The following is a 14,207-nucleotide window of genomic DNA, read 5'->3' as shown; positions in this document are numbered from 1 at the left end:
AGGGGGGGGGGGGGGGGGGGGGAGTTTGGTGACCGCCTTCCCCAGGCGCACAACGAGAAGAAAACCCCACGTCAATAGCGTGAGGGCCGGCGGTGGGTACTCCCGTCGTGGGAACCTGCGAACCGCCAAACTGGAAAATTCCAGAATTCTCTAAAGAACCACGCCAAGCACCGGCGGCAGAAGTCTCCGCGACACTCGCTTAACCACCTTTCCCCGAAGACCTACCCTTGCCCCGCCTAGGTTGCTGGTTACCACCGCGACCACCGCCGCGACCATTCCCATTTGGAGCAGCAGCGGGGCGGTCTGAGCGACGACTCCCAGAGGGATTAGCCGGAGCTGGAGAGTTAGAGTTATTACCTGGAGTAGAAGAAGAGGGGGAAGTCTTACGTGATGAGGCACCCGCAGGTTCACCCGTGGATTTACCATTCGGTGGAGAGTTGCGGTTACGGTTTGCTGTCCTCTCCCCCTCGGCTAGGCTTGCAAATTGATTTCCTCTACGGTTAGGAGGGGGGTTCTGCTATTTCTCCCGTCGTGGTCTACTGTTTTGCTTCGGAGGGTTGGACTTCCTTGTAACAAGCATCCAGGAGCCATATCGGGGTCTTTCTATAGGCTGAGCCTTTTTTGGTGCCACCGGTTCCGGCCACTGCTCACCCTCCGTCTCGGCTTGCTGTTGTGAAGGAGCGTCTGCACTAGCCGTTTCCGCCGCAACAGATTTACCTTGCAAACAATCTTGCTCTCTATGGCCGATGATGCCACAACCAAAACACACCATGTGCAGACCTTCGTAAATGATCGGTTGCACTTCCTCTTGTACCCATATTTCTGAAACCAGAGGTTTGTCTAAATCAACCTCAACTGCAGCTCTCGCGAATCGTCCTCGTTCCTTCATAAGTGTTGTCCGATCCAGTTTCAAGGGTTTTCCGATGTTTTCCAGAATAAGTTTGATGGTGTCATCTCTGAAGTACTCAATCGAAAGTTCCGGGAGTCTCACCCAAACCGCCATCTTTGCAAACTTCGGCGTTCTAGCCTTGAAACCAAGAACCCAGCGTTGTGTTACCAAATAGTTGTCGAATATCTTCCATGGTCCATCAACACTAGTAAAGAGTTGACCAAAAATATGTAACAATACACTTCTTTAGTTCCTAGTAAAGAAGTGTAAAGTAAGGAAAAAACACACCACTGCAAGAAAAATTGTGATTTGCGACGGAAAATCGCGACGGAAATTATTCCGTCGCGATATAGCAACGGAATCACGACGGAATTAACTTCCGTTGCAAATTAACGACGGAATCGCAACGGAAATTAATTTCCGTAGCGAATTTTGGCGCAAATAGAAAATAAAACCCGCGCAATCTTGGCGGCAAAAAACTCACGACCGAATTTGCGATGGATTTGAATTCCGTCGCGAAATGGCGACAGAAATAGCGATGGATTTAATTTCCATCGCAAAATGACGACGAAAATGGCGACGGAATTTATTCTGTTGCTAATTATAAAAATTAATACTCCGTAAAACATAAAAACAACTCTCACCTCCCCTTAACCCTAGCATTCCCAAATTCCCATTTCCCTCTCTGTCTCTCATTCTCCCAATCCCTCCCAGCCGACCCAGCCCTCCTCTGCGACGACGACACGACGCCGGCCTCACTCGTCGCCGTCCGCCTCACTCCTCGCCATCCACCTCACTCCGGCCTTGCTCGTCGCTGCCGCGTCCTCACTCCGTCTGGTCGCTGGTCGTCTCGACTCATCGCTGTCTGTCTGGTCGCTGGTCGTCTGTGTCTCAGTCCGGCCTCACTCCAGTCGCTTGTTGCCTCGCCGCCCTCACTCCAAGTGTCGAAAAGGAGGTGAATATTGAATATACAAGCAACAGGCGGGAGGGGCGTAACATTGTAGAAGCTGCGCGGTGGCGGTTGGCCGGAAAAGATGGGGACTACTAATCCTGAATTGGAAGCACTGTTCGCGGACAAGAAGCGTGTGAGAAACCCTCTCGTTCCCACCGGTACATTTCTCTTTTTCGAAACCCTAGCTATCTGTCGGCACATTTCTATCCTTCAGTGTGCATATGTAATTCGAATATTATAGGTGATTGAGTGTGATTTTTTCATACATGTAGCTTGCGTAACTGTTTGATAGCTGTTAATTGCATATTAGACTTGAGATGAAAAGGAAAAATAACTAAAAATGGAGTATTGGATAGTTGGACTCGGCTGTTTAAAGATAGACTTAATTTCAGTCTTTGAAGTTAAACTACTCTGTGATTATTTTATTGTAATTATATACTTTTTAATTCCTTTTTCATCCTAATAATTTGGTTGCTTGCTTGAGTATAAATTTCCAGTTTTTATACTATCAGGATGGTAGAGTGTTTTCCAGCCGGCTCATTTGAAGGGCATTTAAACATGCTGGATATATGCTGGATATATATGGTAGAGTGTTTAAACATGCTGGATATATATGGTAGAGTGTTTTTATATATGCTGGAGTGTTACTCCGTATATCATTTGAACATATGCTTGATAGCCTCAGCATATGTTCTATGTTGGTATGTGAGTGTGGATTCAAGCAAGTCCCATAATGATGTCTTAGGATTCCAGCCGAGTTCCTTGTTGATTATTGTCATGTCTGGAATTCTCGTCACTCTCATCATACCCCTCACCATTTGCCCTTGAAGGATTTTCAATCATCAAAACAACAGCTTCAATAGCATCCTTGATATATACAAAGGTTCTCTGAGATTGCTAGCAATGGTGTTCTACCGAAGCGTTTCTCTATTGTCAAAGTTGCGATCTCGAGCTGTAAGTCACTATATCAGTTGTGTGCGTGTTTGTGAGCTTATTTGATTTGATACTTTAATGTTTTCTACTGATTTCCATAGCTTGACATGCATTCGTATTTGAATCTTAGGTTCAGCAGACTAACCTTAGCAATTCGGTGCGCTGGCTCCAAGTTCAGACCTCATCTGATCTGGTAAGTGTCGTTATGATGCATAGTGTGGATCAGGTGGCATGCTGCCTTGTTGCAGCTCCTATTTGATTTTTAGAAGTTTGCATGCTGTAATGTTATTTGGAAAGGAATTGAGCAGACATCGAAGCATTGCCTTGCTCACCTGCAAATTATGATAAACATTTTTGCTTTTAAAAATTTGTACTATTGCGCTTGTGCATGAACTTGGTGCTGTGTGATTATTAGTAATCTACTATTATTTGAATCTATGCTCATACCATTGTTGCATTTCTTTAAACAGGACCTCCGTTCTCAGCTTCAGGAATTAATTCCAGAACAACAGGTATGTTATGACTCATGATTTCACTGTAACAGTTCTACTATTGCCATTCCAACCATACCTCTTTACCTTCTTGCAAGTTCAAAGAGATTCAGATTTTTGCATTTTTCCAATTGTGCCTGGATGGATATATAATTTCCTTGACTGAAAAGTTTGACGCTTATGTGCATGCATGTGCTCTAGCTTCTGTCTGAAATGTGTGCTTTTCAGCTAATAATAGTTTGACGCTTATGTGCATGCATGTGCTCCACATTAAAATTCAGATTTAGGAAACAAACCAAAGCTGCTCTACTAGAATTCAGGTATTGTTGTCTTCTTTGTCCACTTGTGGTTATCATAATTTGCCTTCCATTATTAAGTTTTGAAATTGTGGCCTTTTCTTCTCAGGCACAATGGCGCTGCAATAAAGCTTATATGTATTATAAGAAAGCTTCTTAGTAGTGAATGGCTGCATTAAAGCTTATATGTATTATAAGAAAGCTTCTTAGTAGTGAATGGCGGGAGCTAAAATAATGATAAATCTCAGACTATGGTATTTAGTATGGTGGGATTAAGACCTTAGTGAAGAAGCTTGGCACATATGAACAGACTGAACTCAACAATCCATACAATCTGACTCCACTAACACCATCATTTCAGTGCTCAAGTAAATCTCTCTTTTGGTTTAATGCTTTAATTTGTTCTTTTGATGCAGATGATTACAGAAATGAAGAGGATGAGGATGATGAAGAGGAGCTTGTTTGGGAAAAAAAGAGGAGCTTGATGCTATTAATGTATATTTAGAGTTACAGTGTGCAAATGAGAGAGTATCCAAAAAAAGAAATATTGTTGTTTTGTTTTGCTCTTTTCTTGATATATACGAATTCTTGTAGTGCACGGTGGCATTTTTGTAATTATTGAACATATGTTACACGTCTTTACTAGTATAGTAAAGTCGCGTATTGTATATTTATATTTTTATTTATAAATTATACACTTCTTTACAGAAGTGTAAAGAAGTGTAATATTGTGTATTAAATTATAATATATTTTTTAGAAGTACTATAAACTACTAGGAATGTTAGTCAAGACTTGTATATACTTTTAGGTTAAATTAAAAACCACGTCATTTGCTTCTTCACCTTGCTGCTTCTCCTTCCTTGGCTCAGCAACTCCTTCATTTGCTTCTGCTGCTGCTTCTCTTAGGTTACCTTTTAATATATAAATTTTTTTAGCTAATTTTTGCTTCTCTTTCATTGTTTTAAATTTTTTAGCCAATCTGATGAATCTATTTTTCAGCTTCTTCTTCATATATTAATTCTTTAGCTTCTTCATATACTCATTCTTTAGCTTCTTCTTCATATATCCGGCAGTTGAGGTACTTACGTAGCAGCAGTTCCGGCGGCGACGCAGCAGCTCCAGTTCCGGCGACGAGGCAGCAGCTGCGGTTCTGGCGGCGAGGTAGCATCCGCAGTTCCAGTGGCTAAGCAGTAGCAGCAGCTCCGGCGTGCGATGTAGAGTTTCGGCGGCGAGGCGGCAGCACCATCACCTGGTAGATCTGCATTTTCACGGTGGCTAAGCAACAGCAGTTCGCGGTGGAGCTTAGTCCTTCCTCTTGCTTCGTTCCGGCGGTGTTCGTAAAATGTAATCCGTACGCATAGCATAGCAGCAGTAGGCATGGCTCCTTCTGTACGTAGCAGTGCTTAGGCAGGTAAGTAATTTATTGCTTTGTTTATATTTTAAATTGTTTATAAATATTATAATTTATTATTTGTTTGTTTGTTTTATAATATGGTTTTATTTATAAATTAGAGTATTAAATTATTATGATTATGGATTAATTATATTATATTATGATTAAGAATTTATTATTTGTGAAGTTAGGAATTATTAATATTATATTATAGTTGTGTAAGTATTGAATATTTCAATTTGTTAATTATATTATAGTTGTGTATGTACATATAAGTATTATATTTGTAGATTATAGTATGATGAAGTTAAAAATTTGAGAAATTTGTATATAATATTATGTGGTTGTATATGTAAGTAGGTAGTGAATTTTTATTAATTGTGTATAAGTATTGATTAGTGAATTTGGTAGTTTTTATTAGTTGTGATATCAACTAGGGTTAATTTAGTACATATTAAGTATATATACATACTTTCTTAAATTGAAAATAAAATATTAATTTGATTTTAATTTATAATATATGAAATTGAGGAAAGTCAAATTTGGACTTGGATTATTTTGAGTTGAAGTTGGATTATGATATCTTTCACCATAAAAATATGAGTATATTTGTGATGATTGAAGATATTAAAGACTTATTCATGATGGATTGGCTTGATATGTCTATTATTCAAGTCTTTATACTGTAAGTTTATATGTTTCCTTAATTCACATATTTATTGTGTTTTCAAATAACTTATTTTAGGATATGTAATTTCTCAGGTATGCCCATCAGCTATGCAAGGACTTTGCAGTCAACTCAATTGGGTTTTTGTGTTCAACATAGTTTGCAAAACGCAATGTTGACTTAAACGAGGATGCTGTTACAGCATACATTGGGAATAGCATGGTTACACTGCAGGACAAGACATTTATCTTAGCACCATACCACCAAACGTAAGAAAATAATATTTTCTATTTGATAGATATTCATATAATATCATTTGAATTACTTTAAATTAAAAGTATAATATACATGTTTATAATTTGTAGGAACCATTGGTTACTACTCGTGCTTCATGCAAGTTCAAAAACTGTATATGTATTAGATCCAATGAATTGTAGTCGCAAAATTGAAGTCAAACAAGCTGTGAATATGTAAGTAAAAGTAGTAAAATGTTATGTGTTTCATGTTATGTTTGTTTCATAAGTTTACTATTATTTTATTAGTTATTAATTTATTTTTGTATATACATTAATGATAGGGCTTTTCGAACCTCTTCAAATCAACGAGGGTTGAGGACTATGGGTAATGCTAATTGGAAATATGTGAAGGTATAAAATTATGATTATTTACTATAAATTTTGTACTTCGTTATATTTTAATTAACTAATCTATACTTATATACATGTGTGATTGTCTTTTTTTTAGTGTCCTCAACAACCTGGTAGTGTTGAATGTGGATACTACGTTATGCGGTTTATATATGATATATGCACAAAATTTAATGACTACACTTCCTTGGATGTGGTGAGTACAAAGTGATATAATTTAAATATTTTTAATTATTATAATATTTTATAGTATATATACTCATTGTTCTTTTAAATATTTAAAATTTTTTAGGCATATCAAGACACAAACGCATATTCTAAGGATGAAATGGACGAGATACGGAGGTTATGGATAGAATATTTTGTGAACGAGTGCATATGAATGTTTATTATGTGTTTTTGATGAATTTACATTCTATATATTATGATAGATTTTTGTTGGATTATCATATTGTATTGCAAATTATGTAAGTTGGATTATATATATTATGTTGTATTAGTGTTAAGTAATTTTATTATATTTTGTGTTGAATGGTTTGAACCATTTTGGACAGTGCGGCAGTGGAATTTTCTGTTGAATAGGGATTACAGTACTGTATGGATACTATGAATTAAACTAATTATTTAAAAAAAGAACATATTATACGCGTCTTGTCTTTGCTAGTCAAGACGCCTATTGTCCTCTTTACGCGTCAACTAAGTAAAGACACGTAAAGTCGGCAGTTTTCTGCGACTGGTTCATGTGCGTCTTGGCCAGTAAAGATGCCTATTATCCTGTAATAAAGACGCATATGACTCTTTTTGTACTAGTGCAATAAGGACATGAAGATAGTCTCGTTTGTTGTCAAACCTCGCCACAAAGCACCCGAACCCAATATCAATCAGATGAAGACGGCCCTGGAGACTCCAGATGGAAGGGAGGCGTTGTTGCAGTACATGGAATTTGATATTCTTCCCTAGATATTTAATGATCAGCGCAAGGCGCCATTCCTGGCAAAGCTCCCTCCTGAGCTCTTTCGGAAAATGCACACGAGGCCTACCATCGGATTCATCGTGCATTTCCTGTTCGGAATCGGACTCAATATCAAGCTCCTCGAAAGCCCAATCGTATTCGTCTGAGTCTTGCGTCGCATTATCGTTAGCATTGAACGACGATTGGGAGGCAACGGCATCTGCGAACGATCGTTTCATGGTTCTGATCTTCTTTGTCACCCCTTTGTGGCTGCTCACCTTCGACCATAGCGGCGTCCTGAGGTGAGGCCTCTGTACCCGGCGACGGTGGCATTACCACACCCACCGCAAGCCGCCGCTAACGGCTAGGGCAGGGTGAAGAGTTACCAAAAATAAACTTGAGAAAAACGGAAGTAAAATCGTGCAAAAATGAGAGAAAATTCGCTCTCGATTCGGCCTCTGAAGAATCCAATAGTTGTCATATTAGTACAAATTGCATATTGTAGACTTTGTGATAAAGTTGTTGTACTAGGTTGATGTATGAATATGTTAGGCCGTGTATAGTAAATCATTTGAATAATGTATTTGTAAAAACAGTGGTTGATTTTTAGTGAAAAAAAATTTAGGCATAGCCCGCAAAGTAATAAGTGTTTCTCCAATTGCGATATTTAATTTTTGGGTGTTCTTGTCCACTATTTTTATTCACATTGATTTGCGATATCTCTCTTAAGAAATTGTCTTGTAATTGATTTATGGGACTATTAGTTCCTGCATTATAAAGCTACATGAAGGAATCCTCTAGTTTAATTATGTCAACTCTCATTGCATCTGCAAACCTATTAAAAAAAGCCAACAGAAAGGAAATAATTAGTGCAACCCAATTAAGTTGGTTAGGTAGTTAACTTTGTAATTATAATGTTTCAAGTTTAATTATACTCTTTTTAAGTTAGTGGGATTGGCCACTTATTAATTTTCTTTAGAGTTAATTCTATTTTTGGTCCTAGATTTATAGGTGACAATCCATTTTTAGTTCCTTTTTATGAAAACATCCTCATTTGGTCCTAGTATTATTGAAAACATTCATGTTAAACCGCTATATTTTTCATGTTTATTTTTTTGAAAACATTCATAATTGAAGATCGAAATGTCCTTGTATTTAACGATATTTAAACTGATTTGTTAATAAAAGACCAAAAATGGTCATGTCACAATAATACTAGGACCAAAAGTGGATATTCTAATAAAAAAGGACTAAAATTGGATTGTCACCTATAAATCTAGGACCAAATATGGAATTAACTCTTTTCTTTATCTAAGTTGATCAGCTATGAATAACCTAGGCTGATTTACCTAATTATTGATATTTAAGGTCACAAACTGAGATTTACTAGTATACACCCTTAGATAATACATATTTCTCTTATCACCAAATAGAAGAAAGGAAAGAGGTTTACAAGTGAGAAACGAAGTAAGAAAACGATCTTATCTCTTCTTTTCAAGTTTCATCGTTTTCTCTTTCCTACTTTCCTTACTAAAGTTTGGTCAGGCTTAAAATAGTTCTTTGAGAGAGAAACTATTATGAAGTCATAAAAAGTAAATCTTGTTCCATTTTTCCTCTGAACTTTATATTCTTCAATCCCGTATCCGATTTCATTAATAAAACTAGATTAAAGTTATTTACAATTTACATTCTCATAAAAAAAGTTTAGAATTATATACCAAGACCTTGTAGTCTAGTGGTCTAGTGGCACCCGATTGCACTCCCATATAGAAGAGGTATTTGGGGATATTGACTCTTTGTTATTCAGTAAGTTGAGAAAGTAGTTATGCACATAGTCGGTAGTGCTAAAACAAAGTTTAGAATTAGTATATATTAAAATTTATATATATATAGAAATCTCATTAAAAAGTACTATTACATACAAAAAATAATAAGTAAAAAAAACGAGTTGGCTTGACCAATAAATAGTAAACACTTCAGCTAAAATGAATCAATGGAGTAAAATTTATATAATTACTTATTTTGTTCAACACCAAGAAACTTAGCAATTATCTCTCTGTAGTTTGCATGGGCAGTTCAGTTGGTTATAAGAATAAAGATTGTGAAGAAAGACCAGGGGTTGGGTCTTACCAGCGAGTTAGCGACAATGTGGGAGAAACCTCTCAAAGTGAGGGGGCTACTTGTGCGCACTGCGCAGTAAGTAAAGTCACCTGAGTTACTATGGTTTACATTCTCACACATGCTCGGTCGGATTGTGGGGTCTTTGGGGTTGGGGATTCAAACTTTTGGGATGAAAAAAAATTTATTATCTGTTGGTACTTTTCTATAAAATTATTGTTTTGTTTCTAATAATTAAGAATACGAGGTAATAAAAATTATTCCTATTATTATTTGAAATCGGTTATGATATATTTTTGGTTACTCGTGGGCTGTGGCAATGATATTTTTAAATTTAACAAGGAATTCTAAAAAAATTTAAACGAAACAAAAATCCAAAATAACTTTTAATTAAATTGAAAACAACTCCAAGATTTTTTTTTTGGTGGATAAAACAACTCCAAGGTACAGTTTGACAAAAGTGAAATTTAAAAAAAAATAAATAAATAAAAATTCTGAACCCATGAATGCCATGATGGCTTATAAGATCCATACCGTTTTTAAGGCTACTACTAGTAGCCTACTAGGCTAGCAACACGTTTTATCCACATAACCTTGATCAAGAAATATCATGCGCATTAAAAGTCGCAATGTTTTATCCAAACTACCTTGATCAAGATAAGAAATATCATGCCTATTAAAGATCACATCGATCACTAAAAGCTTGTTTATTAAAGATAGTGCATGCTAAAATTATAAGGGTAATTCTATTTGTACCACTCAAAATTCTATTTACACCACTATTTAATAGGTTTGATAGCTTTATAAGTGGTGTAAATAGAATTTGCTATTTACACCACCTTCATTAAAGTTGGTCAAACATTATGTTTTTTAATTAAAATATTTATTATTTATTTTTTAATTGTGATAGTATAATAATTTTGTGTATAATTATTTTTAATTATTTTCTGTAGTCTCTAACGTTTAATAAATTTTCATGATATTCTTTATAACTCAAATTTTTTGTATGCATTATTTTACCTTATTATAATAATATAATAAATTAATTTTCAATAGTTCAAAACAGTAAAAACACATTAACATCACAATAAAATATAAAAAGAAAATTTTCATTCCATTTCAATCCAATATAACAAGAATTTAATTACACAAAAGATTAGGTATTGGAATTAGAATTTTCAAAAAAAAATATTGAAATTAGAAATATTATTTAAATTAAATAAAATAAAATAACTATTAAAAAATATAAAAAAAAAACAATAAACAAAAACGGAGCAACCCCTACGGCGAGGGGTTGCTCTGTTTTAATTTTGTTTAAATAATATTCATTCCATCCCAATACCTTTTTTTTGGAAACTCCAATTCCAACACCATTTTCTTTGTGTAATTAATACAATTGATCATGGTGGTGTAAATAGCCATACTTATACCCTAATTGCTATTTGTACCACCTATAAAGTTATTGAAATTTGTAATCTTTTGTGAGTTTCAAGGTTATTTGCACCATGGGTGGTAGGAATAGCAACACCCAATTATAATCACATCACCGAAAAGTTATTTATAAAAAGAAAAACATATTGCTTTAAAAACACTTTTGAGCATTTGGTAAATAGTTGTTAGCTGATTAAATTAGTGAGTTTGATTAGTTAATAGCATTAGTTAAATTGTAGAAAAATATTTCATAAATTATCTATTAGCTGATAGCTGATTACATGTAAAATGACTTTCTCATTAAGCTGATAAAAAAAGCTGCTTTGAATAGCTTTTTGAATATTAACATTTTGGAGCAATAAACTGTTACAAAAAATTAAAGAGTAAATACCAGTGGAGGTCCTCCGACTTTGATGACACCGCCACTTTTAGTCCTCAACTTTTAAATTAACCACTTTTAGTCCTTCGACTTTGATAGCACTGCCACTTTTAGTCCTCAACTTTTAAATCAACTACTTTTAGTCCTCTTATTTTTTGTTTCTAGCCACCCATGATCCTTCCTTTACAATTGAACATCTAATGTCATTTTTCAAGGGCAATTCAGTCATTTGGTCCAAAATTTAGTGTTCGCAAAGGAGAGTGGAGAATAGGGTTTCTTCAATTATTTTGATGAGGAAACATAATACTTAATACATTAATTATGAAATGACTGAATTGCCCTTGAGAAAATGACATTAGATGTCCAATTGTAAAGGAAGGACCATAGGTGGCTAGAAACAAAAAGTAAGAAGACTAAAAGTGGTTGATTTAAAAGTTGAGGACTAAAAGTGGCGGTTCCATCAAAGTCGAAGGACTAAAAGTGGTTGATTTAAAAGTTAAGGACTAAAAGTGGCGGTGCCATCAAAGTCGGGGGACCTCCACTGGTATTTACTTAACCAAACACTCATATTGATTGTTTAACCAAGTCAAACAACTAATAATGGTCAAATAAGTCAAAACTGACTGATAGTTACCAGGGCATTTAATTTTTTAAAAATCATGCAATTTTTCCATTGCTTAAATTAAGAAATTTAACACAAATAAAAATGAAAAAAAAAAATTGACTTATCACCTATAATCATTAAAGTCACTAAAAGTTAAAACGAATTCAACCGAGGATGTGGCAGTTAATTGCACCATGATTTGCTAAAAATATATAAATGGTTGATAGCTGATAGTTAATAGGTCATAGTTGCTTGAATTAGTTGGTTTGACTAGCTTATAGTATTAGCTTGTTGTAAAAAAAATATTTGGTAAATTAATTGATTGCTTTTAACTGATTGTATGTAAAATGACCTATAAAGACATAAATACATTCTGTGAAATTATTAACTCTTAAATTTCTTTTTACAATTTTATTTATTTATTTGTTTGTTTGTTTATTTATTATTATTATTATTATTATTATTATTATTACTACAATTACAATGATGAATGAAATAAAAAAGAAATAAAGAAAAATATTATTATTGTTGTTATGGAAACAAAAAAAAAAGGGAGAAGGCATATGAACAATAACAAGAGACATATAAATGTTAGGGATGACAAGTGTAAAATGGTCATTTCATAATTAAGGTCAATCATCCAATTAAAAACTCTACGCTTTTTAATTTGAAAAATACTTTATCAACTCCCAAATTTTCAGTTTTTAGCTAATAAACTAATATAATAAGTTATTTTAATAAACACTTAAATAACTTATTAACCAGTCAAATTACCCAAACTTAATCAAACCAATCAAAATTAGTTTATCATGCCACAATGAATAATCTCTTTACTTTATGGCATATGAGATCATGGAATGGAAATGGAAGTTAAGACTAGAGAGTTTTTGTTAACACTACTCTTCTGAACAAGCTCAAAAATATAAAAATAAAAACAATATATATATATATATATATATATATATATATGATGAACATTTATAGCAAATAAAATGCAGAAAATAGAATAATGCCCATGATTATTATATGATTTGCCACAAACCAGATAACCTTAAATGCATATGGAATATAACTTATTGGTTGAAAAGATTTAAGGCTAAATTAGAAATGGAGAAGCCAGCATCCACAACAAGATTGTGGCCACTCACATACTTGGACTCATCACTTGCAAGATAAAGAACAGCCTCAGCAACATCTTCTGGCATCAATTCAACACCTTTAAGGTTTGAATGCACATCAAGTTTATCATCCTCTGCCAAACCAAAATAGCTCCTTGTCATCTGTGTAGGAATTATATAAGGGGAAACACAGTTGACTCGGATACCGTATCGCCCCAAGTCGAGGGCAGTGTTCTTAGTGAGGCCAACAATCGCATGTTTTGAGCATGAATAAGCATGTGGTAAACCCCCCATAATACCAGCAACACTAGCTGTGTTTATTATGCTCCCCCTTTGCACGGGTTTCATCACACGAGCAGCGTGTTTCGTTCCCAGAAATGCACCAAGGGTGTTAACACGAAACACGTTAACAAAATCAGTCGCATCGCAATCAAGAATGTCCAATACCTTGGCTCCCGCGATGCCTGCATTGTTCACCATTATATCAAGCCTTCCATGTGTAGAGACTGCTTTGTTCACCGCATTTTGGACATCTGATTCGCTTGTGACATCACAGTGAACAAACAAAGTGTTGCAGATAGATTGGCTTTCATCATCTCTGGTGTCGGCAATTATGACTTTGGCACCATGTTGACAGAATAGCTTGGCAATGGTAGATCCAATGCCGCCAACACCACCAGTAACTATTGCTACTTTTCCTTCCAACCTATATTATGAGCCAACAAGTTATGAACTGTTCAGAGTGTAGTATGGAAATTACCCAAAAAATGGAATAGATCGAATTATGCATACCTCTTAGCAGCAGTAGAAAGGAGCGAACTGCTCGCCATTTTTCTTTAATCTCTTCAGATGACCAATATTTCCTCCCTTCAACGCTCCCTTTCTAACCTCTAAATGTCAAAGAACTACATGAAAGTCTCCAATACAGACAAACAGTTGGTTCCACCCACCTTTTATTACTTTCATCTATCAAGTACCACGTGCATTGTTTATACGTACATTTGAGGATACCTACACAAAAGAAAGTAATAACGTCCACATATTAATTTCCTAGAATTATTGTGACATCAGTGCGGAAAATATCCAAGGGATCTATCAGAAGTAGATACAGTTTACATGTAGAGGTGTGCCAACTCTGGTTAAAGTTTGCTTAACCGATCGAACCGAATAATTTTTGTTAACCATTCTTTAACCGAGTAACCTCGATTCGGTTAATGGTTAAAGAATTTGTAAAATTTCGATTAACTGTTAATTCAGATCGAAACTATCGGTCAACTGAATTAACCGAAATTTTAAATATATATATATATATATATATATATATATATATATATAT

General features: G+C 35.0%; 2 protein-coding genes across 10 annotated transcripts; one reads left to right on the top strand and one right to left on the bottom strand.

The window, feature by feature from the left end:
- Window positions 1-1,551: 1,551 nt before the first annotated feature.
- Window positions 1,552-6,796, top strand: LOC116003652. 9 transcript variants are annotated; one of them, XR_004094691.1, is made up of 13 exons: window positions 1,552-1,999; window positions 2,354-2,426; window positions 2,672-2,795; window positions 2,905-2,967; window positions 3,245-3,286; window positions 3,547-3,585; window positions 3,671-4,468; window positions 4,636-4,973; window positions 5,718-5,891; window positions 5,988-6,092; window positions 6,200-6,269; window positions 6,367-6,465; window positions 6,562-6,796. XR_004094691.1 is itself a non-coding variant. In XM_031243554.1 (8 exons), exons 4-8 carry the CDS (start codon window positions 5,842-5,844, stop codon window positions 6,649-6,651), a joined length of 414 nt encoding a protein of 137 aa, XP_031099414.1. In that variant the 5' UTR covers window positions 3,519-3,585; window positions 3,978-4,468; window positions 4,636-4,973; window positions 5,718-5,841; the 3' UTR covers window positions 6,652-6,796. The 9 variants fall into 9 exon arrangements, 2 of the variants coding, with proteins under 2 accessions (XP_031099414.1, XP_031099413.1); XR_004094689.1 differs by having other exon boundaries at window positions 2,587-2,795; XR_004094688.1 differs by having other exon boundaries at window positions 2,354-2,457; window positions 2,587-2,795; window positions 3,978-4,468.
- A 5,934-nt stretch (window positions 6,797-12,730) lies between these two features.
- Window positions 12,731-13,787, bottom strand: LOC116005199 (zerumbone synthase-like). The gene is made up of 2 exons (XM_031245456.1): window positions 13,664-13,787; window positions 12,731-13,577 (listed from the first exon to the last, which is right to left on the bottom strand). The coding sequence occupies exons 1-2, from the start codon at window positions 13,699-13,701 to the stop codon at window positions 12,827-12,829; spliced, it is 789 nt and encodes a 262-aa protein (XP_031101316.1). The 5' UTR covers window positions 13,702-13,787; the 3' UTR covers window positions 12,731-12,826.
- Window positions 13,788-14,207: the final 420 nt, after the last annotated feature.

This window comes from Ipomoea triloba, chromosome 14 (genome assembly GCF_003576645.1).
Source record: "Ipomoea triloba cultivar NCNSP0323 chromosome 14, ASM357664v1".
In the NCBI taxonomy this organism is placed as follows: Eukaryota; Viridiplantae; Streptophyta; class Magnoliopsida; order Solanales; family Convolvulaceae; genus Ipomoea; species Ipomoea triloba.
This window is presented reverse-complemented; position numbering and strand designations above follow the sequence as displayed.